This window comes from Callospermophilus lateralis, chromosome 4 (genome assembly GCF_048772815.1).
Source record: "Callospermophilus lateralis isolate mCalLat2 chromosome 4, mCalLat2.hap1, whole genome shotgun sequence".
Taxonomy (NCBI): Eukaryota; Metazoa; Chordata; class Mammalia; order Rodentia; family Sciuridae; genus Callospermophilus; species Callospermophilus lateralis.
The window spans coordinates 96,083,217-96,107,486 of NC_135308.1; the positions used below are offsets into that span (position 1 = coordinate 96,083,217).

At 38.1% G+C, this 24,270-nt stretch overlaps 1 protein-coding gene across 1 annotated transcript in view; it reads right to left on the reverse strand.

Annotated features, from left to right (window-relative positions):
- Tmtc1 (transmembrane O-mannosyltransferase targeting cadherins 1) overlaps nt 1-24,270 on the reverse strand; it is a 254,420-nt gene that overhangs the window by 213,253 nt on the left and 16,897 nt on the right. The window contains exons 3-5 of the mRNA XM_076854245.1: nt 14,070-14,143; nt 11,445-11,621; nt 7,790-7,993 (exon numbers count right to left, since the gene is read on the reverse strand). Coding sequence (XP_076710360.1) covers nt 7,790-7,993; nt 11,445-11,621; nt 14,070-14,143 — 455 coding nt within the window. The remainder of the gene's footprint in view (nt 1-7,789; nt 7,994-11,444; nt 11,622-14,069; nt 14,144-24,270) is intronic.

Below are 24,270 nucleotides of genomic sequence, written 5' to 3' on the forward strand. Positions count from 1 at the left end.
CTCATCCTTGCCAGTAAAATATTTCCTTCTCAATAAAAGGACAATTGTCTGCAATAACCACTCACTTCCCTCCTCCAGTGCCTTAACATTCCCTGAGCACACCTGCAAACCAGAATCATCAAAGGGTACACATTAAGTCTTTGCAAAAGCTATTGCCAACAAATTATGAAAAAGCTTGGGGTCCATATGGGGCAAAGATCAGAACAGGATTTCATTTTGATCTTATGTTCATATGATAACACCTTGGTCATAAACTGTTATAATGTTGTTTGGCAATAAATATCTTTAATTATGCCAGTTGTTTTGGTCATCATTAAATAATGCAGTCTGAAAGTCATTGCTTTCTTGGATCTGCCAACACCATGCTCCTACCTCCCCCCAATTCCATCACAGTTACCATCTAATGACTGAAGGATTTATACCTATGAAAAACATTGATTCCATGGCAAAATGTGGCCCAGGTTTTTAAACAAAGTAGCGATTAAAGAATTTGCAAAACCTCTTTAATGTGAATCTAGGTTAATGTCTACGTCCAACACGTGCTTCGTGTCTATGAGGTGCTTTGTGTTCTTAGCATGATCACTGAGGTTTACACTTTTCATAAAAAGATTTTAAAGTAAGGGATGGGAGACTATTAAATAAATATACACTCCATTTTTAAATGTTGGATGTGTTTTCTGTGTAGACACATTAGTTAACTCCACATCTTTTCATAAAGTCATTCCATTTATGAAAGCAGGAGCTGAATGAGATTGAAAAATGGCTCATCTGAAATCAATCAATGGCAACATGTACAGGGGGGAAGAGGAAGAGAATCCAGTTATTACTCATCAACATTACAGGTTTTTAGCACAGGTTTTTTCCTTTCCTGTCACCTGCAAATCTCACTTCACTAGCTCCCTGAGCTACTCTCATAGCCAACGTGAGGCTGTTAATGATGATCTAAAACACTTTTGCCTTCCTCACAGGATCATAAGTGTGTGGCATAAAAGTTCAGAATCCTATCTCAGGAGTTCAATTTGTACAGCAATTCTTACTTTGGGGGGAAAAGTGTGCAATGCAAGGTCTACAGAAATAAAGCATTAAAATGACACTTAAAAGATCAGTTACCCATTTCATCAGTGAAGGTCACACAATATTTATATGCCTCTCCAAGTCCCCTGAATATAATTACCTTACAATTTCACTATAGGGCCAAACTCTTCTCTAGTCTTAAATCTGTATTGGCACTTTTTTTTTTTAAGAGAGAGAGAGAGAATTTTAATATTTATTTTTTAGTTTTCGGCGGGCACAACATCTTTGTATATGGTGCTGAGGATCGAACCCGGGCCACACGCATGCCAGGCGAACACGCTACGGCTTGAGCCACATCCCCACCCCTATATTGGTTCTTTTATTTGCATCCTTATGTACAAGGTTATTTATAAGAAAAAATGTTAATATCCACTAAAGTGAAAATAGAACTATAGTCTGACACACTCCTTGAGAGTAAAAGAAAACAAGCCCATTTTGAAGCAAAAATGTAATGATCATCACTCAGCTGAGTTCTATGGGGGCAGGGTTTTGTTTATTTCACTGCTAATGTCTTGGCACTGAAATATAGTCCTTGACACAAAAATAATGCCAGGAACACACAGTAGGTGCTTAGCAAATATTGTTGAATGAATGGCTCATAATAGACCTGCAGGGTCACAGAGAAAAAAGGAAACATCCAAGAATTCGTCATCTTCAATGCCTATAGTGGTCACTGCTATTTACATATGAAACCAATCAAGAATATGAACACTAGATTTATTTACTTACTTATTTATTTGTTTGTTTATTTTTGCAACCCAGGGTCCTCATATGAGCTATGCAAGAGCTCTATTACTGAGCCACACCTCCAGCCCAGGATAACATTTAGAATTCACTGAGCTTACTAATGTGAAATGGAACGTGTGTCCGTGTATGAATATGATGTTTTGAAGAGGGTGGGATGGGGAGGAATGTTTACATACAAAACATTTCTCTTTTAACACAGAATAATTCAGTAAAAGGTAGTATCAACTGAAATGCCATCTGATTCTAGGATGTATATGCTCAGTTAAAGATTTTTTCATTATACTTTCTACTTATAGGGCAATTACTAAATCACACATTAAAACAGGGAAATAAATAAATAGCTTCCATTAGGATTTCCCTGAGTTTGAATTTTTCCTGTGTTAGGAAAAATTTCTGAAAAAACAAAAATAAGAAAAAAACACTTTACCTGATAGTGGTTAGCCCAATTTTTTGTTAGCTCCATACCAATGCATGCAACCAAAGTTGCAGAAGTTCAACCAAAAAAGGAAACTCCCATACAAACTCATTCCCTGAAGGCTCATCACTTGCACAATACATCCTGGGGATCAGAAACCCACATGAGAGTAATAATACAGTATTTACAATACCAAGATAATAATAAAGACATGTTGTCTACTCAGTGGAGGGCCACAGTACACCGGGAACAGATTTACATGCTTGTGATACACACTACTTTTGATCCTGACAACCAATCTGAGAGTAGTGTGCTACATGTAGGCTCACAGAGATAAAATAACTGGCTCAGGATCAAGTGATAGAGCCATGATTTAAATGCTGTATCTATTGTTAGCTCCATACCAATGCATGCAACCAAAGTTGCAGAAGTTCAACCAAAAAAGGAAACTCCCATACAAACTCATTCCCTGAAGGCTCATCACTTGCACAATACATCCTGGGGATCAGAAACCCACATGAGAGTAATAATACAGTATTTACAATACCAAGATAATAATAAAGACATGTTGTCTACTCAGTGGAGGGCCACAGTACACCGGGAACAGATTTACATGCTTGTGATACACACTACTTTTGATCCTGACAACCAATCTGAGAGTAGTGTGCTACATGTAGGCTCACAGAGATAAAATAACTGGCTCAGGATCAAGTGATAGAGCCATGATTTAAATGCTGTATCTATAGAATCAGAGATGGTGGAATAGGATTGCATCTTGAACTTTTTCTTGATTTACCTGAACACTTTCTGACAAAGGCATAAGCATACTGTTCAAAAAAATTGTTTAATACTAATCACATTTATATCTAAATATGTGGCAGTTTTCTTTCCCAAAGAGGAAATCTATGACAACTTTTACTCTCAAGGAGGAGAAATGGTTCTTGCTCAGAAACACATTAACTTGGTAAGAATCTGGCCTACTTCTGGCTGTGCAGTCTACAGCTCTCCACTGCCCTTTCCAAAACAGCCTGATGCTTTGAGTTGAAAAAATAAAAAGTAACCAACAAAAGCACATCACTGAACTCCATGTGTTAGCACCCAAACTCTCCCCAATTCAAAGGTACCAAAACCAATGTCCAAGCAAATCAAGGTGTCTCATTTGTGGACACAGGGATGACTGCAAGAATCGTACTACCCATGAGAGTTCAACGGGGAACAGCAACTCGCAGAATGATAGCAGAGTCTGCTTCCACTTCAGAGTTAAGTCCTCAACTGTGAACTTCAGAGCGTGGCGAGAGGCAAAGCGCAGGTGTAGGAGTCAAGGAGCCTTGGTTCTGATCCCGACTCTACCACATACTAACTTTGTAAATTGGACCAAAGTTTGTTAACCTTTAAGATTCTCAGTTTGCTCACAGTAGTGGGAATTACAATATCAACACTCAGCAGATACAGTGATGGTGCATGGGATAATACATTGATAACAGATAAAAATCTTCTCCCACCCCCTGAAGAACCCTCTTCATTGGTGTGCTGGAACAGCTGTTATGTTGTCAGAAATTTTATAAGCTGGTTATTAAAAACAACCATTATTGAAAATTAAATTATATAAACCAAATAATCTGCCCTTAGAGCAAAGTTAGTAAGTACTCAAAGCTTGTCATTTCACTTTACTGTTACCTATGCTCTTGAGACTTTATGTCTATTAAATCTGTCTGGTGGAAGCACTGCATAATGGCAGGCAAACCCAATCTCATCAATGATGTCACACTTGTGCTTGAAATTAGCCATGTTAGAAATATTTATATGTAAATTGGAAAACACTATAAATTAGAATTCTCCTTTGGAAGGTCAGTTATTAAACAGTAAATAGCACCCCACTGCTATTTATATGTCATTGTATCCCTTTCTGTTCCAGCATCTTGCATCTTTCCTCTCTACAGGTTATCTACACACACACACACACACACACACACTCACACACACGAAATTTTAACATTGCTCTAGTTAACATGTCTTTCTTTATTGCTTCATTTTCAATTTTATTAAAAAATGTTTCATCTCTGCTGAATTCTTTTTTTTTTTTAATATTTATTTTATTTTAGTTATCGGCGGATACAACATCTTTGTTTGTATGTGGTGCTGAGGATCGAACCCGGGCCGCACGCATGCCAGGCAAGTGCGCTACCGCTTGAGCCACATCCCCAGCCCCTCTGCTGAATTCTATACACTCTCATGATCCACTCTTAAGTCAAATTTTGTGCCACCATAACCAAAAGCCACGACAAGAACAATTTCAGAGGAGGAAAAACTTATTCAGCACTCAGGGTTTCAGAGGTCTCAGGCCATAGATGGCTGACTCCACTGCCTCCCAAGGTGAGGGAGAACATCATGGAGGAAGAGTGTGGAGGAGGAAAGCAGCTCAAGATGTAGCAATCAGGGCAGAGAGAACTCTACTCAACAGGAACAAAATATAAACCACACCCCCAATGACCTACTTCTTCCAACCACACCCTACCTGCCTCCAGTTATTATCCAGTTAACCCATATCAGGGGATTAATGCACTGATTAGATTAAGGCTCTCATAACTCAAATCATTTCACTTCTAAATCTTCTTCTGTTGTCTTACACACGAGCTTTTGGGGGGTACCTCATATCTAAATCATAACACACTCATTAAGTTATTCATTTCAAAAATATCTAAGCAACTGCTATTAGACAGGCTCTGCATCTGAAACTGGGGACACCACTGTAAGCAAACACAACATGATTCTACCTTCATGAAGTTCACAGTCACACTGCAGTCTAACTTCTGTCTCACCTTCATAGTCTCCAACCCTTTCCTAACTCCATTTTCCTCCTACTTTGCCTTCTGTTAAGAAAGAAAGAAAGAAAGAAAGAAAGAAAGAAAGAAAGAAAGAAAGAAAGAAAGAAAGAGAAATTCTCAATTTTCCCACTTGCTTTATATTCCTTTCCTCCATGGCTCTCCACAACAGGTCCAGATTTTCTCAACATTTTGACCCTTCACCCTTCTTTCCTTTTCCTCAGGAATTTCGCGCCTTGCTTTAGTTTTATCTGCTCCCAATTCTTAGAGACCCCAATTCAGTTCTTTCCTAGCTTTCCCTTCTCAGTAACCTAGACCACCCAACTGTTTAAGCCAGAAACCTGAAAATCCTTGTTTCCTTTCTTTCCCTCTTCCCCATCCCAAACATCAGCACATCCCATATTTCAAAATATCTCCTAAAGTCACCACATTCTTTTATCTCATTCTCTGTCACCTTCAGTCAAGATCCTTTCTTTCCTCACCCAGCCATATAAAGCCTCCTAAGCCTTTTCCTTTCTTTACTCTTGCCTTCCAAACACCATGCACCACAAAGAATCTAGAAAAAAAACCTTTTGAAAAGAAATGTAATAATCAGGTCTCTCCACATTTTTAAAATAAAACCTCCAATGTTTTCTGTTATGGTTTGGATCTAGAAATGCCCCTGGAAAAGCTCGTGTTTTGAAAGCAATGGTCCCCAGTATAGCACGATTTAGAGGTTAAGCTTTCAGACCATGGTTAAATCATACAGTCTATCACCTCATCAGTGGGTTAATTCACTTGATGGATTAATAATCTGAATGGGGTACTAGGTGGTAACTCCAGGCAGGTGGGGGTAGATGGAGGAAGTTGGTCACAGGGGACACGGCATGGAGTATATCTTGTCCTGGTTCCTCTGTCTCCCTCTCCCTCTGTTTGCTTCCTAGCTGCCATGAGCTGAAGTGGCTTTCTTCCACCATGCCCTTGTGCCATGATGTTCTGTCTCACCTCAAGCACAGGGCAATGGAATCAGCCAAACAAGGCTTTGAAACTAGGAACCAGAATAAGCTTTTCCTCTTTTAAGTTGTTCTAGTCCGGTATTTTGGTCACAGCAACTAACAACTAACACATCTTCTGAATGCATCCAGAATACAACCCACACTTGCTTTTATGACAAATATGGCCTTTTATTTCCTGGGCCCTGCCCACCCCCAACAATATCCCACTTTCTCATCATTCTCAAGCTGAAACTTCTCCACCCATATCTTTGCAGGGCTAGCTCCTCACCTCATTCAGCATTGAGGGGGCCTTCCCTGACCTGCCAACCAAATTCCCTCAGACCCACCAGTAATTCTTCATCACTTCTAGCTTCACTCTCTGCTTAGCATTCACATTGTTCATTCGTTGTTGAATGTTGTATGTCTTTCTCTCCAGAAGGAAGGCCATACAAAAGCAAGCAGCTAGTTCTCCATATTTGCTAGGACATTTCTGGTGCCTAGAACTTGCCTGACTCATGTCAGACACTCAGTAGACACTAATGAATCCAGCAAGCAAGCAAACACTCAAGCAATGAGTGTTAAAAAATTAAAAATAGCAAAGCAGTCTAGGGCTGTAGCTAAACAGTAAAGAGCTTGCCTAGCATGGGTAAAGCCCTGGGTTCAGTCCCTAGTAATGAAGGGGAATGGAGGGATCACCAAAAATGGAAATTATTAAAAAAAAAAAAAAAAAAAAAAAAGACCCTGAGAGGATAAAGTTTTAATAGACCACATAGAAAAATAAGAATCACAATCTAAAGTAGTAAAGTGTTAACAGTATGAACAGAAGTTCCATATGTCAAAATAATTGGGAGGCCATTCGGCTGAGGCTGCTCTAGCACCCTGGACTTTACAGAAGCAAACCAAAGCACAACTTAGAGGAAATGTCAACATGAAACTCTAGCTTAACCAATCAGAAATCATCAACTGATCTCTAACTAGGGACTTTCACCTGGAATGATTTAAATAAGGATACTGCCACACTTTAACCCATCAAATATTTCTCTGCTCTGCTTCTGTATTCGCCCTATAAAGGTCTCCTCTTCATTCCCCTGCATTAGCGCCTCAGACCAGCTGTGGTTTGGACTGGCAATTCACTAATCACCGCTCAAAGAAACCCTTTAAAACTGTGAAATGTCTATATATCTTTTAACAAATGTGTGCTAAGTTCTGACTTGCCCATGGTTTGAGCTATTTGTGAAGCAATGTAATTTAGTTGAGCACACCTGTGCTGAAAAAATACTGCTAATTTTCATGGCCAAGTTAAAACATTCAAAAAAAGCAAGAAAAAAAATAAACATTTCATACTCAGTTTTCCTGCATTTTCAAAAACGCTAGAGGAGTAGAATCCCCTGGACTTCCTCCCATACTTGGGATGCACTAACTTCATGGCAAACAAAAAGAGCAGGGAAGAGAGGGGGTAGTGGGAGAGACCTTCCTCCCCCAGAAAAAAAGGTAGGTGCCTGTCTTCTGATGGCTGAGGTATCAGAGACCACAGGTTATCACCCTGCACCCCCTAGCTATTCCTTTCTCATACAATCTAATATAGGCTAAGAAGGAAGGGAAGAAGGAAGGGAGAAAAGGAAAGGAAAAGGAGGGAAATGTGGAGAGAAGAGGATCTCAAAGAGTCGACTCAATGCTTTAATTTTCCAGCTTCACAGGTGGTACTATAAGATACTGGACACTGAAAACATGCACAGCTAAGAAACCCAGGCCAGTACCTCATCAGGGACCACACAGCTCGCGGTGACACCGGGAATCCACTGCTCTTGGGTGCTGGTGGAAGTGACGAATGGCAGCCACCCCACGCTCCTTTGTGAGGGAACCGCTGCTTCCCGTTCTCCCGGTGGGCGTGGGCTGGCAGTGAGGAGGGCTGGGGGCTCCCAGGCTGCTGTAGGCTATGCTGATGGATGACCCCGTTGCTCCTAATTGTGCACAGAAGGGAGGGGAAACAAAGTCAAACAGAATGACCAGGCTGGCAACCAAAACACCAGCACCCTGCCCCAACCCCCAGGTCCTACTCCCTAGAAGCAACCATTCCCAAGTCTCTGAGCCCTTTGCTTCTGGTAGTTACCACTATATATTTAAAAAATAATAATAATAATTACATTATTATTTCTTTTTATCAGTTTTACAGTTTATCATGTTGATTTCCAGAAGATCAGAACTTAGTCCCCGGTACGTGGTCACCAAGGCACCCATAGACACACACACTTCTTTACCCCTCACATTCCAACTATGATCTTCTCAGAATATTCGACTTTGGTGGTATTCAGGATTAGACATTATGATGATCTTATCAAATAATGCTCATAGCTGGGCCATCTGATGTACTCTTATTACATTTTCTATTATGAATCCTCTGAGATAAAATTCGTAATCACCAGATGGACAAAAATTTTAAAGTATGATACTTGCAAATGATGCCGAGAATATGAAACAAAGGAGATTCTCCATGACTGTTATAGTCATTTAACGAGCAATGACTCAGGATGTGACCCAGTGAACATGCTTCTGACCTAGCAGCTCCACTTTAACAGTTATGCCAGAGAGAAAGCCTCATGAATTTGCAAAAGAAAACATGCACAAGAATCTCACTGCAGCAGTTTATAAGAGCATAAATGTGGATAGCCTAAATTCCAAAATTAGAATGATGGCTAAATTATGATAATTAAATATTATAGAGCAGTAAAAATGAATGAAATATAGTTACATATATCAACACTGATGTATCTAAAAAGTCTAATGCTAAATGAAAAAAAAAGTGATAACATTCATGAAAAGTTTCAAAATACTACAACTTGATATTCACTGCTGTATATATAAGAAATAATGCCCTAGAAATAAAAAGTGCCAAATTCAGAATTATGTTTATCTTTGCAGAAAGAGGGTAGGAACTGAGGTCAGAGGATGTCATTTTCTACATGTTAGAAATAACATCCTCACTTAAAAAAAAGAAGAAAAGAAAAGAAAAGCTAACTTTCATGGGTTGATCTTTTCCTTTAAACGTTTCCTCCTAAAGGTGATGTCAAATAAAAGAAATCCTACTCCATTCATGTAGTCCAAACCAAGGTTTAGGAATAGATTACTCTTCTGAAAGGAAAGTGTTTCCAACATTTATTTCTATGACTCCTTCTTTCCTGCTGCTGGATCACACGAGGAAAGACCACCTAGCACCAAGATGCTTATTCTAAATGAGCACATAAAGAGTAAAGAGGGGGCAGACTCCTAAAGGTCTGTGCAACTAGGTGCACATTTACCTTCTTACAACCTCATGAAATTCTCAAAGAGATTCACAACCCTCCAAATGCTCAGAACCTCCGAGCTGGTGTCAAGAATCTCATAGAGCGTGAGCAGGGACATCCTTCAGTCTCCTAAATCCCTGTCCTATGCTCTTTCCATAGGGGCAGTGGTGCTCGGAGTTCATTTCGCAGCTCTAGGGCCACACATCAGATGTGGGTCCAATCCTGGTTGCACTTGGATTGAGTAGCTGTGGGGAGGTGCTTTCTGAGCCTGCTTTTTCCTCTGTGAAATGAAGACCACAATTGCTGAGAGCAAATGGTGTGGCCCAGAGCCTAGTGCCCAGTCAGCACTCAAGGCACTCGAACTACCCAGGGCCAAGTCTCCTTGTCAAATGCTCCTGTATCCTGCCTACACCTTTCATCAATCACCTGTGTAACTGTTTGAGGTCTGTCTCCCCAGCAGCCTCTATGCTGTTTGAGGGAAGGAACTCTATCTGTCTTGCTCTTGTTCAGGCACAGAATAAGCTATGGGTTGAATGGGTAGACAAAAGGTTGAAGGAAAGAATAAATTCCTCCAATTATGTAGTGCTGCTGGGTTTGAGGACTAAAAAATGTGCTGTGTACACAAATCGAAACTCGGTATCATCAGTGTTACTCCTTCCATGGAACCTCAAGCAAATTAGTATGATGAGGGCAGATTATTAAAGAAAGAAAAGAGACAATTATCCTTTTTGAGAAAAGCTTGGTTCAACAATGACAGGAGGGAGAGAGAAAGGAAGGCAGTCAACAGAGGGTCCAAGAATCCCAAGACCAGAGGAGATAGGACTTTAGTGAGGGCTTTCAAACAGCTCTGGACTGGCCTACAGGAGAAGGTGCATCTTTGATCAGCTGTTACAGCCCTATGCAGTCAGTGAAGCAAAGCAGGAAGAAGTTTGGAGATAAAGATGAGGTGATGCAAGAAGTGGGAAGCAAGAGGGATCTGTAGGTTGTTCTCCGAAACCTGGGGCAGGCAACTGAGATTACTCCCATGAGCTGTAAAGGTAGAGGAAAGGTATCCTGGCCTAAGTCAAGCAGGTCCTGTGGCTCCCAGTTTTCTTGGTGGGAGCCTGGACAAAGTGATCACTGGGTTCCTTCCTTTTATATGTCTCTGAGATTGCAGAGAGCTAACAGAGAGCGAAACTGTATTTAAATTATCTCCAAGTTCCCCACTCCCAGGCAGAAAGGTGATCAGAATTAAATGACTCACCCCAACCCATTGCCACTCAATAACGTTGCTCATATCTTTATGTTAAGAAGTATAAAGAGATAGGGAATGGCACAAAAAAACAGAACTTTTTTTTTTAATTCTTCATTTGACAAGGAAGAAGAATAAATCAGCCACATTTTTAAAAGTTCAAAAATAAGGGACTTATGATTACTGAAAAATAGGGTCTATGTGTAAAATTAGTAAAGTTGGTAATTATAGATTTGATAGAGGAAGAAAATTATGGTATGTACTTGAAGTTTTAATATGCCTTAGTGATTCTTATTATCTACAAACCACTGAATAAAATGAATGTGCCTTAAAGGTTTTAAATGAAGATGGGTTACTAGGTAAGCTTGTTCTTTAACTGGAAAATGACGTGTAAGTATTCCTATATGGTTTCAACTAGCTCTTCATGGAATTTTAAGAGGCACTTCCTAAAACTCTTAAGTACTGTCACTACTAGAGAGAGAAAACAGGCTCCAAGTGAGCAGTACTCTTAGGTGGATAATACTCATTTGAATTCAGAGATTCAAAGCAAGCTGTCAAAACTATTAGCATTTGCAGCCTCCCTGTGTGAATCAAGCTTTTCTCAATAGGATGCAGCAAAAACAACCCAGCAGTCTGAACTTGCAGTTAACAAAGTTACTTTTCAATTCCAAATTTGGGGCCACCCAAAATTGCAAAGTCTTTATTGAACTTTATAAAACTGTGAAGAGGCTAAACAGATACAATGCATTTATCTTAATGAAGTAAGTCATGTTTATTGTATTATGGTCTAAGGTGAGACCAAGTACTTATATATTTTTTAAACAGAAGTGGGAAACCATCGTTTTTCAGTCATTTTTCTCCCTAGGCAGTGGCTAATGTCAAAACTTTAAAATGACTTACGTCATGTCTTGCTTGTGGGAGAGGGAGAAGAGGTCATAAACCAAGCACACTCCAAACACGGTGATTCCCGTCTCTTTCACCAGCATCGCACAGGTCCCCAGAAACAAACTGAGCAGCAAGAAGAAGGGAGAAGCCGTGGGAGGGAAACATTCCCCAGCACAACACTGATCCAGACTCCTGGAAAACAGGTTGGATGTTCTTTTAAATTAAGAAATGTGGGTCACTAAGAAATATTACCGTAAAAGATAAAAGGCAGTCAATTTCTTTGCATCCTAAGCAATTAAGTGAGTCAAGATTTCTTCCAGAGTATTCATCATGGAATTAAAATTATTAAGATGAAAAAAAGTTAATGGTACTCAATTTGAGTACTTAAATTATGGTACATATAAATTAGGATAAAATATGGCATGCAATAGTATGTAAATATGGATGTAAATTATGATAAAATATGGTATGTCATAAGTGAACATTCAAAAGTCATTTAAAATGTCATCATAGAGCTATAGTTAGAGAGAAAAGAAGACATTAAGTGAATACATTGTAGGTGAATAATACAGGTTACTAAACAACCTGCATGAGCTCTGGAGCCATGGTCTCTGGCTCAAATCACAGCTCTGCAGTTAACAAAGAAGTGAGAGAGCAAGTTATTTTGCCCCCTGTACTTTGGTCCCCTTATGTGTAAAATGGAAGTCTAGCATTACAGGGGGCATTGAAGAAATGACTTATTACATGTCAAGTGTTTATCATCACATTATTATGAGTCAAGTGTTTTTAGGTGTTCTATACACAAAGCAATCAGTAGATAATTATATCAAAATATAGTAGTTTTTTTCTCTGGGAAGGAAAAACAAATATTCTTCACACTTTTATTTTCTTTTTGCTAATTTATATTTTTAAATTTACTTTCCATGAGCATGTGTTAGATGAAGTTATTTTTCCTCAGTTATATCTCCAATAGAAATTTTCAAAAATTCTGTAGTGATATAAAAGTCTTTCTTTCCACCTTACAAAATACAATTGACCCCATGAAATAGCATTGTTCTCTTTGACAGTTGCCAACCCTGGGCTCCTATTCCTTTGAAGTAAAGGCCAAAACTTCTTGTGGTATCTTCTTCTTACTATTGCATCTTAGAAAAATTACATAAAATTTATGCAGAATTTACAGTAATTGTGCATTTTCTACACATTTCCTGTCTACAGCTCAAATTTCCAAAGGTAAGCAGGGCATGCACATCCAACCTATAATAATAAGGCTCATTACCACACCAATATGGACAGGCTGCAGGGCTAATCAATCATTTTTCCCAAATGTATCAAACACACACAAAAAGCCCTAGAAACAAGTTTAAATTAAAGTGAGTAATTCCTGTCTAACACCAGAGTAAACAGGAAACAATTCATTGTTAAATTTGGGTTTTTTAAGATTCATTATACTATTCATACGATTGCAAATGCAAAGCCAGAACCTGGAGATGGATATTGCACTAAAAAAATGCTCCGCCCTTTAAAAAAAAAAAAAAGCTGATTCATTTCATTCTTCATTCATTTCATTCTTGATCCAAGGTCTGAATTGGTTTATAACAGGGTTCCTCTGTCTCAGCACCATTGGCATTTTTCAACCAGATAATTCTTTGCTGCAGGGCCTATCCTGGGCATTGTAGGATGTTTATTTAACAGCATTCTTGGCCTCTACCCCTAGGTGCCAGAAGCACTTCTTGGGTTGTGACAAGCAAAACTGTCTCCAGATAGTGCCAAATGTTCCTGAAGGGAGTGGGGAAATGGTGGCTGGGGAATGAAAAGAAATCACTCCTAATTAAGAACCACTGGGTTAGAACAGTGTTCCTCAGTCACTGGACTCCAAAAGATCACAGGTCAATGAACTGATCAAAAGTTCACAGTTCACAAATCCTTAACCAGGCCTCTCTCCACCCAGCAAGGTGACATGACTAACCCACCCGCTTTCCCGGGCCACACTCTGAGCACTCTACCCTTTTCCACATTCTCTTTTCAACTCCTGCCCTATGTAGACATGTCACAAACCAAGTAAGAATCTCATGGTTTGGAGAGTAAAGGCACAATTGAACAAAAATTTATTTTATTGCTTTCTGTTTTCCCAAAGCAAAGAATGTCTGTATTTCAAAGAAAGGATTATAAATTGTACAACTATAGTTGAAAAACACTACTTTCTGCTTAGCCTTGTTATTTTAAGCTTTGAGCTACTTTGGTGAGGATGATAAAGAGGAGAAACAATCAGGACCAAAATGAAAAGGAGAAATTAAGCAAATCATAGGCAAATAGAATAGAACACTGTGCCCAGTATATTTTGGCTCAGAGCTAAGATTCCAAATTCCATTCTCGGGCAGAAACTACCAGTAAAAGGAATCAAGAAGCAAGAGCTCGGATTTCTAGAACTGGGGGGAAAATACTCTTTTATAAATGATAGGATATGGTTCAGCATGGGGCTAGAAGAGACAACAGCCCAGTATTGGATAAAAAGAGAGTTCTTATCCCTGGAGCTCATGAGCACAGCACCACCATGAAGCCTCCCTTCTCTCCAAGCAGATGCTCATCTACACACACAGCATGGCTGTAATCACAGAGGAGGGCTTGCTGAGCCATACATACCTATTGTAGGAGAGGAAGGCCAACAGGAACAGGAGACACGCTAACACATCAGCTCTGCCAACAATCCCAGCCACCTATGAAGTTTAACACAATGAAAAATTCAAAAACTCAGAAAATTCTGTCAGAAAAATCTCACAGAAATGTCTTTGTTTGTAGATGAATAATATAATGTAACAAAATAGTATAGTACAATAAAATAGAATACATATTATTTTTCAAAATCATGACTAACTACCTCTGATCAGTAAGAATTAACAATAAGCTTACAGAAGGAAAAAAAGAAGAAGTGGCAAGATTTTCATATTTAACTTTATTTTTAACTTCTCTTGTAAAGAAGATCAATTTATAGCATCAAAGCTTATTCATTTATTATTATTTTTTTTTAAATCTTAAAAAGAGGGCTGGGGTGTTGTTCAGGGATAGAGCACTTGCCTAGCACATACAAGGCCTGGGTTCAATCCCTAGTATCATAAAAATAAAATAAATATTTTTGGGGCAGTAATGGAGTGTGTGACACTGCTAATCTTTGGACACCACAGTGATAATGAAGCAGAGGATACTTATGTATTTATAGAATAGAAAGAAAAAGTAAGCTGAGAAATCAATATTTTGGGCAAGAAAGGGAATAAGTTTGAACTAAAAATCATTCCACCAGAGTATATGTTCATGCAATTGTGTGTATATGCATATGCAAGTTTGTGTGTATGTCTGTGTGTGGTGTGTGTGTGTGTGTGTGTACACATGTGCATGCATCTGTGCATATTTCTAAGATCTGCCACTGCACTGGCTAAAAAGTAGCAAAGTAACTTCCTGGCACACCCAAAAGTCAGTCCCCATTCAAGAGAACATTGGTTCCTTGGAAAAAGGGCTGATTACTGAGATGAGGGTGGAAAGAATCAAGAAAAATTTCTATCATCTTCTCATAGCATAAAAAAGGACCCAAAAAATTAAACTCAAAAGGTCACAGAAGCCAGCAACAAGGGGCTCCCACTGACCAAACCTGAGAAAATTTGAATATCAAAATAAGTAAGGACCATGATTTATTATAAACCACTGAAAACAGAAACCTGTAAGTCCATTTGTTTAATATACAAATGATGAAAGAATGGATACATATAGAAGTGCATGGCTACACAGAGCAAGCAAATGGATGGGAAATAGGAGAGCTCTGGTTTCATTGAAAAGCTAATGAATGTGGGGGAAATAAGGGAAATGAAAAAAACCATTTTTGCTGCCAAAAAGAAAAGGATAGATAGAGCATGAAATATCAAAAATATCCATAAGGCAGGGTGTAGTTCAGTGGCAGAGTGCTTGGGAAGCATGTGCACTAGCCTGGATTGGATCCCTACTATCACAAAACACAAAAACAAAAACAAATAAAACAATAGATGCAGTCAAATGCTCTACCACTGAGCTACTGGATTAGACAGAGGGGAATGAAGGGAAGGGAGGGGGAAGAGGAATAGGAAAGAGTAGAATGAATTGGCATATTTCCTATGTTCATATGTGAAAAATCCACATCATGTACAACCACAGAAGGGGAAGTTATATTCCATGTATGTACAATATGTCAAAATATACTCTACTGTCATGTTTACCTAAAAAAAAAATTTTAAAGTTTTTTTGAAAACAGATGCTAAATCTAGAGCAGTAAAGTTTCCTGAAGTGAGAGATATTAGCATGACTTCAACATCTTCCCCACTGACTACTTCTCTAGAAAAATAAAAAGAATTAATTACATAATAGAGATAATGTGTTACATTGCATTACACATTCACTAGGCAATCAAAATCACCACCTAGAAGGATGCCTCATTTATACATTATTCTAGCCAAGAATATATAACCTGAATATAATCATGAAAAAAACAAAGCAAACTCACAGCATCATTCTATAAAAACACAGACATAAATATGCTATTAAATATGATAAGTAATAATATACCACATATAGTAATATATAAAATCTATATAAAATTTTATATTAGTATTTTATAACACTAAACTTTTATTACCTTTTAATTTATTCTGGTTCATATTACATCATGATTCCTAATTATAACTTTTTATAATCTATTGTCATAATATTGCATATATATAATATACATATATAAGTAAACATATAAATGTATATAAGTATACACATATAAGAGTATTATATATATGCATGCATATATTACATATTTGCAATACATTAAATTTCATACATTTTAAATATTTATACATTATGTATTATGTATTTATATATAATATGTTATATATTTATAATGCTTTTTTACATTTACTAATTTTAATCATGTTACAAATTATAAAACATAATATGCATATTTATATTATAATTTTATAAGAACATTTATATATTACAATTTAATATATTTAAAACATTTTATAATACAGACACTTTAACCTAAATTCTGAATCATACTGCAATCTATAGATTATATTACAGAAAGACAGTGAAGATTAGTAGTTGTTCCAAAATAAAGGAGGTTACAGAGAAATTATGACCAATACTCTCAGTTTTAGAAAATATACAACTAAATTATTAACATGCAAAGGGGTATAAATTATGCAACTCCTTTCAAATGTTTCAAAAAACAATATTTTTACAGAGAGGGAGAAAGAGAGGAAGAGCGATAAAACAAATGTGGAAAAACATTAAAAATTAGTAAGTCTGGATAAAAATATAGTCACTGTGTATTAAGCTTAAAGTTATTTCAAAAAATGTTACTTCAAAAGGGGACTGGAATGGAAGTGGAGTGGGAGACAGATGACTCATATTATTCTGCCTCACAGGATGTGTGTATTTCTCTTCACATTTTAAAGTCCAAGAAATAAAACTGTAAAGGAAAAAATGGGATGCAGATTTTTAAATTTTTAAGTGCTTCTAAGAAAAGGTCCCCAAAGAGCGAGATGAGCAGTTCATGAGGGAAATGAGAAAAGGTGACATTTCCGGGCACCAAAAACCACATGGCCCAAATCAGGAGAGCACCTGAGGCCCACAGTGTGTTGGAGAATCCATCAACAAGAGCATAAAATAATTTCTTGGGATGCAGACCCGTGAACATCCTCATCACTAGAGCACAATTTGTGGTCACAGGGAGAAGCGATGGCACAGCAGGGAGTGGCCCATCCACTGGCAGCACAGATGTCTTTTGTCACCTGATTGAGACTTGATTTTGTTATGTTCAATTTCTGAGATTTGGGTTTATCTTTATAGGAATATAACAACCCCACCTCACATATTGTTGTCACTAATGACACATGGAAATTCCCAGCCTGATGAACACCAGTGCCCTTCCTCCTTTTCCCTTCAGAGAAAGGGAGTGGAACTCTTCACAAAGGTTTGCCTGTATGGATTGTGGAAATTGTCTTTTCACTTTAAGATGTACATATATAATGTCTTAATCTAATTTTATTAGGCAGTCTAATACACAGTTAAAATATGTATAAATATACTAACTATACAATTAGGAAACTGTACATACCTACATATTGTACATACCAATTGACAGCAAGTAACATATTAAGAAAAATTCTAGTCTCTTCGTGTAGTCCAATCTATAAGAGAAAACTAAACACAGCCATAGAATTGTATCGGCAGCAGAGAGAGAAAGCTACTACCTAATTTGGCTGCTTGGACCACACACTGTTCACTGATTGCTTAATCTATAAGGAACCTGATTGACAAATCAGGTAGACCGCATGACTCAAGGGAGGCAGGCAGAGGCAGTGTGGTATCACCAATGTCAAGGCTTGCCTCAGAACTAGTAAAGCAACAATTGGGCACAGGTCATGTGTGAAGCTTAGATCCACTCAGTCTGCACCTCTGCTTCCTTGAGCATTTAGCTGAGCAACACTGCAAGACTTCCTGAAGGTTCGACAGAGAGCCATCAAGCCTGCTGCAGTCTCACAAGAAAGCCTAGAGTCTGGGTCTGGAGGGCCTAGTATCGCCAATGTGGCCAAGAACAAGACTTGCAAACTGATATCAGTAGTAGCAAGTTGGAGTGAGGCAATTACAAGCTAGGTAGGCATACCTAATGCATTAAAGGTGTCCTTAAGCCCTTCAGCCATTTTGGAAGCAGCAGCAACAACTTACATCCTGGATATATAGAATGTATACAGCAGAAGCTCAGAGAGGACACTGAAACATTAGTGCTGACACTAATAGGCTCCTTTACCAAACCAAACCACTAAGCATTCAACAAACACCTGCTCTATTATACACCTTTGAGCTGTGATCTTTGGGGCAAAGAATTAGATATCTAAAAGCAAAGAGTTCATCATCAATTGCTAGAGCAGCCACTCTAGTGATTCAATTAGTCAAGATCATCATGTTCAATAACTGTGTATTTTATTCCAGTTAACAAGAATTTTCCAAGTGCTTATTTGCCAAGGACTATGCCAACTGGAGGGATACACCCTGCCTCGAGGACTTGAGCATCTGGTGGAGTTAGAAGAGGGCATTAAATATGATACAAGGAAACCACACGCAACACAAGAGGAAAAATCACTGCCAGGAAAAGACTGGAGGGTTTAATTTTGACTGTAGGATCTGGGAAGGCATCACAGGGGAATGGCTTTGCAATTTGATACTGAAAAGATGGACAAGGAGGATGTCAGAAAGCTCAAGACTAGGGGAATGGAAGCCTCAGCCAGGAAGGGAACAGAGATGCATTCCAGTTAGAGGATGGGAGTAGGGAAAGGGGTCTGAGGATATGTGGAGTGCTTCTGGAAGGAAGGGCAGAAAGTGATGAAGAGCGGGGAGCACATGAAAAGAAGTGGGGTGTGCAATGGGAAGTGGAAAGAGAATGTGAAGTCAGAGCCAGTTGGACTTGATGCTCTGACAATGTGGTTGAAATTGTACAGTTCATTAGAAAATAACAAAGCAACTGGTCAGTTTTGGGTAACTGAAAAACATAGGCAAAAGAACAGCATATATTCTGGCCCCAAGTTGAAGGTCTATACCACCAAGAGGGTAGCTGTAACCTGGAAAATGTAGCCTTTAACAAATGTTCACCCACTGGGAAAGCATCAGTGCATAGAATTCAAACAGGCTTAGTATTCCTCATCTGAAATGCTTGAAACCCTAAGAGTTTTAGAGTTCAAATTTTTTTCAGATTTTGGAATATCTGCGTAACATAATGAGATATCTTAGGGATGGAACCCTAAACACAAAATTTGCCGCAGTCCGGCTGCAGCAGAATAACTGGGGGGTGGACGAATAACTTGTGTACGTTGATGCAGCAGGAATCGGAGCCGTTTATTGTAGGATGACCAAGGTATTTATACATTTTACACAGCTTATCTAATTAGCATAAAATAGATACAGCAGTCAACCAATAAGGAATCCCCACACTTAATGGCTCGCTTTTGTTACTTCACAAACCACTCCCTCTGGCATTTGGCCAGGCGCCATCCAGACTTGTTTACAGACTTTAACATTTCTCTGGCAAAATAACAGGTGCCAATCTGACTTGTTTACAGACCTTAACAAAAATTCATCTGTTTCCATATACTTTTTATACACTCAACCTAAAGGTAATTTAATGCAATATTTTTAGTGCACCTGTATTTTGACTGCGACCTACCTCACGGGGTCTGGTGTGGAATTTTCCACTTACAGCATCATATTAGCACTCAAAAAGTGTCAGAGTTGGAACATTTTGGAACTGGGAATTTGGGAATAGGGATGCTCAAACTATAATGTAAAATACAGATCTCCTAGCAAGAGTAATAGAATCATGTGTGGGAATTGCTAACTAGGACTTAACTTGCTCTCAAAACTTGGTATTTTTTGAACAACACTCATATGATTTTTATAAAGTATGCTATTTTATAGAGTTATTAATGTTTATTTTATTTGTAAGACTGAGTTCCATTAGCATCGGACAGGGCCAGGAACACATACTTAGCATGTGGTAAGCCTGTTCTAATCAGAACACAACTAACTTTCTCCTATGTCCTCCTGGCCCATTCTGGAAATGGCCTTGACCTTGGAACTCCATGTATCGGCTTTTTCTCCTCTTGCTTCCAATTAATTTAAGTGCATTCCTTCAAAGCAGTAAAGTCTCTGTGATGATGGGGTTTTCTCAGAAGACAATTGTAATTTTCCCAATTTCTCTGTTGATTTTTCTTATGATTCAGGATTCAGAAAAACATCGTATTTCCCAAGAAATACAATGTCAGGAAACATTTCTAAGAATCTCAGGAACTAAAGTGAAGTAAGTCTGCCTCTATTTTTTTTTTTTTGCAATAGTCCAGCAGAGTGTCTATTTAATAGGCAGTGTATTATAGGCACTCCAATGTTTGTTGAAAGAGTAAGTAAACAAATGAATTTGTCCCTATATATTTATATTGGAAATAATGCTTCTTTCCTCTAGGGTTCTTGTGTTATTACAACATGTCGCTTTGTCTTGTATCTATTTATGTGCCTATTTTTTTTTTTTTTTGCTTTCCTATGAGCATCAACCTGTGGATGGGGTCCCTGCTGTCCATTCACTTATTCCCCCAGCATAGAGAAGGCAGCCCTACACCAAGCACATACTCATCAGCTATTTGATGATCTCACAATAAAGGAAGCCTTTAATCATATCAGCATGTTTATATATGATCATATCAATGTGTTTAAACTAAATCCTATCCCAAAATTTTAAATTCCCCATCCTGTTCAAGATAACTTATGGTCTGGTCTCACTTTTTTTCTTTTTTAACAAAAGGGAGAAACTTCCCAGTAATTCCCTTCCCCCAACACAACAAGGTCTTCTACTGTTTTAAATAATTTATCACTATATCTTCTGTCAAGTACATCTTTCTATTTCTCTAAAATCTATAATGAAATAGCAGTCTCTATTTTATTTTGCAGTACAAATTGTTTTGTATGTCAAATTTTTTCCCTTCTTCTCTATATCTTCCTCATCTTCTTGCAAATGTAAATGTCTTCCCTAACATTATCCACCTCTTGACTCCTTTGCACCTTTACTTGTGTTACTATGGATTGTATTTTTTATTAGCACAAAAGCCTGTTGAAACCCTTCGTTAAAGGTCATTTTGCTAATAGGATTTGCCTGTTTGCTTCAAATCCAGCCTAAACACTATCAGCTCATGATCACACTGTCCCAAGTTAGCCATGCTTTCTGTTTTCCCTCTGAAACCATTGAATTACATCTGCAGTTACCCTACTTGTTTGATCTTTCCTGTGATAATTGACTCCAAGACACTTTAAGTATAGATTTTCAGCTGTACTTTAAAAACTATTTGTCAGAAACAAAATATTGGTCTGTGGTCTTAGATTAAAACACAACACTGACCCTGCATCGTATATTTTATATGGCTAGGATTGGCAGTCTTTGATTGTTTTTCTTCATGTTAGGACCAAAAAGAACATTAAAATTCAGGTATCTCTCTCATCTCATTAAGTTTGTATCTAAAGTCTGTCATGCTGGCGTTCTAAAATAAGGTCGTGCTACTGCTCTAAATGTACCCAGTGGAATATGGACACGAAAGCAGCTCAAAGTGCTTTCTCTGCCCTTTACAGGATCACATACAGGCTCTTCTTTGAATAGCAGACATTTGACACCCTGTCTCCTTGAACTTATACTTCTATTTTATGTCCCCCTCAACATTTTAAAATGTATTACATACTTATGCTTAAAAATATTTCATTATCTTATCTCTCTGTAATAAAAATTCATATTTAATTTTTTAAAATTATTTTTGCAGTGCTAGGGATTGAATCAGGCCCAGGACCTTGTGAATTCTAGGCTGGCACTGCACCACTGAGCTGTGTCCCCCAACCCATAACTGAATTGATTTTTTAAATTCCATGTGGCCAAAAGCCTCTAAAGGTTAAAATTTTAACTCTGTATTACTGTATCCAATCTTATTAATTCATAATTGTTCAATATATCACAGCTAAAATAGAAAACATGATAATTATTAAAGGTAAAAGCTTATATTTTGATAAGTGCAGCAAGTTTCAATTATGTGTTTAGCTATCTGTGGCTGAATCTTATTACCTTTTGTTTACAACAATGAGCCAGCATGAAGCACCAATGCTATTCCTCCTATCACCTTTATATAGATTATCCACATAAATGAGAATGAAGTATCCGTGTTATAGCAATGACTTAATTCTTGGAACTCTGAAGTTACCAGCACTTATCACAAAGTGATCTATCATCTTACACAATTTTTTAATGATCTACCAGCTGACAAATCAGCCAGGTCCTCCTCTAATTTGGTCAAAAGCAAAGAATTTAAACACATCCATCATTAGAGTTAACTGGTATTACAGCCATTTACTTTCAGAGTTTTGTAGAAGTAAAGCAAAAATCCTCTACCAAGAGTTACCAAAGGACCATTATTTATACCTCATACTCTTTCACTTACAAGCATCTTGTCCAGTCTACTGTATTCAGAGTAGGGAAAATTACCTAAACAATGTCATTTTTTATATGATGATTTTTATCAGTCTGTGTGTGTGTGTGTGTGTGTGTGTGTGTACACACACATACAAGTTTATCAAAACCTTGGGCTTAAAGGTTTAGAATTCTGTTTGTGGAAAATAGCCATCATACAACCTGATTGCCAAAATCAATTCTCAGTATCAAACCAATTAGTCAAATCATATTTCTTAGGTCAGTTCAAATAAACATACTACTGTGCATCTCTACAATTATTGAATTTATGACCTTAGAACATCAACACGAGCCACCAATCCATATTTGTAATACCATGTTGTATTCTTCATAGAAATACACATTGTGGTTTGGATGTGAGGTGTCCCCCAAAAGCTCATTTGTGGGCTGATATTGTAGCTCAGTGGTAGAGCACTTGCCTAATATGTGTGAGGCACTGGGTTTGACTCTTAACACTGCATATAAATAAATAAAGGTCCACCACCACCACCACCAACAAACAACAACAACAACAAAAAAAAAAAAAAAAAAAAAAAAAAAATATATATATATATATATATATATATATATATATATAGTTTTAAAAAGCTCACGTGTGAGACAATGCAAGGTTTAGAGAAACGATGAGCCTTAACCCAGTGAATTAATCACCTAATGGGACTAATTGAGTGGTAACTGAAGGCAGGTGGGGCGTGGCTGGAGGAGGTGGGGCATTGGAGGAGGGGCTTTGAGTTATATTTTTGTATCTGGCAAGTGGAGATGTCACTCTCTGCTCTCTGATCATCATATGACCTGCTTCCCTTCACTACATTCTTCTGCCATGATGTTCTGCCTCACCTTAAGCCCTTAGAAATGGAGCCTACTGTCTATGGATTGAGACCTCTGAAACTGTGAGCCCATAAATAAATTTTTATTCTTCCAAAATTGTTCATGTCAGGTCTTTTAGTTGCAGCAGCGAAAAAGCTGACTAAACACATAAGACAGGGAGAGATCACAAGTTCTTTCCTCAATGTATCATGTCTTAATTGAAGGAAGCCTCCTGACCCCAATAGATCTGTTCCTTTAGAAGGAAACTCAGGGGTGTGTATGCCTCAGGCATGGTAGATTCTGACATATGACATATTCCTGGTTTGGGGTTTTTTTGTTTGTTTTCCTTTTTGGTACCAGGGATTGAATTCAGGGTGCTTAACCATTGAGCCACATCCTCAGCCCTTTTTAAATTTTTTTATTTTGAGACAGGGTCTCACTAAATTGCTTAGGGACTCGCTAAATTGTCGAAACTGGCTTTGAACTTGAAATCTTCCTGCCTCAGCCACCCCAGCCACTGGGATTGTAGACATGCTCCTACACCCAGCTCTTATTTTTGTCCAAATGAGAGAAGGGCAGGTGAGAGAATAAGTTAAGAAAAGAGAACCAATGTGCCATCTTCCCTGCTGGTGTGTTCTTACACGGATAGACTTTGGGTAAGTGTCTGCATGCCAGCTAAGGCTCTGCAAAAGACTCTTTTAAAAAAACTGTGGGGCCATGTACTCTTGGAAAGACGTCCTCTGCCTCTAGCAATACACATGAAATAAACTAGCTATGGTTACTAAGAGGCGGAACAAGGGAGTTTAACAATGCCACCTCATTCAGTGCGTAATTAAGTAAATATTTTAAAGGGGCCATAGATCTAAACTATGGATAATTTCAAAACAAGAGTTTTCATAAACTACAAAATAACTACACCTCGTATTAAATAACTTGGAAAACAATTGGAAAGTCTCCTAAGTCTCTTTCTAACAT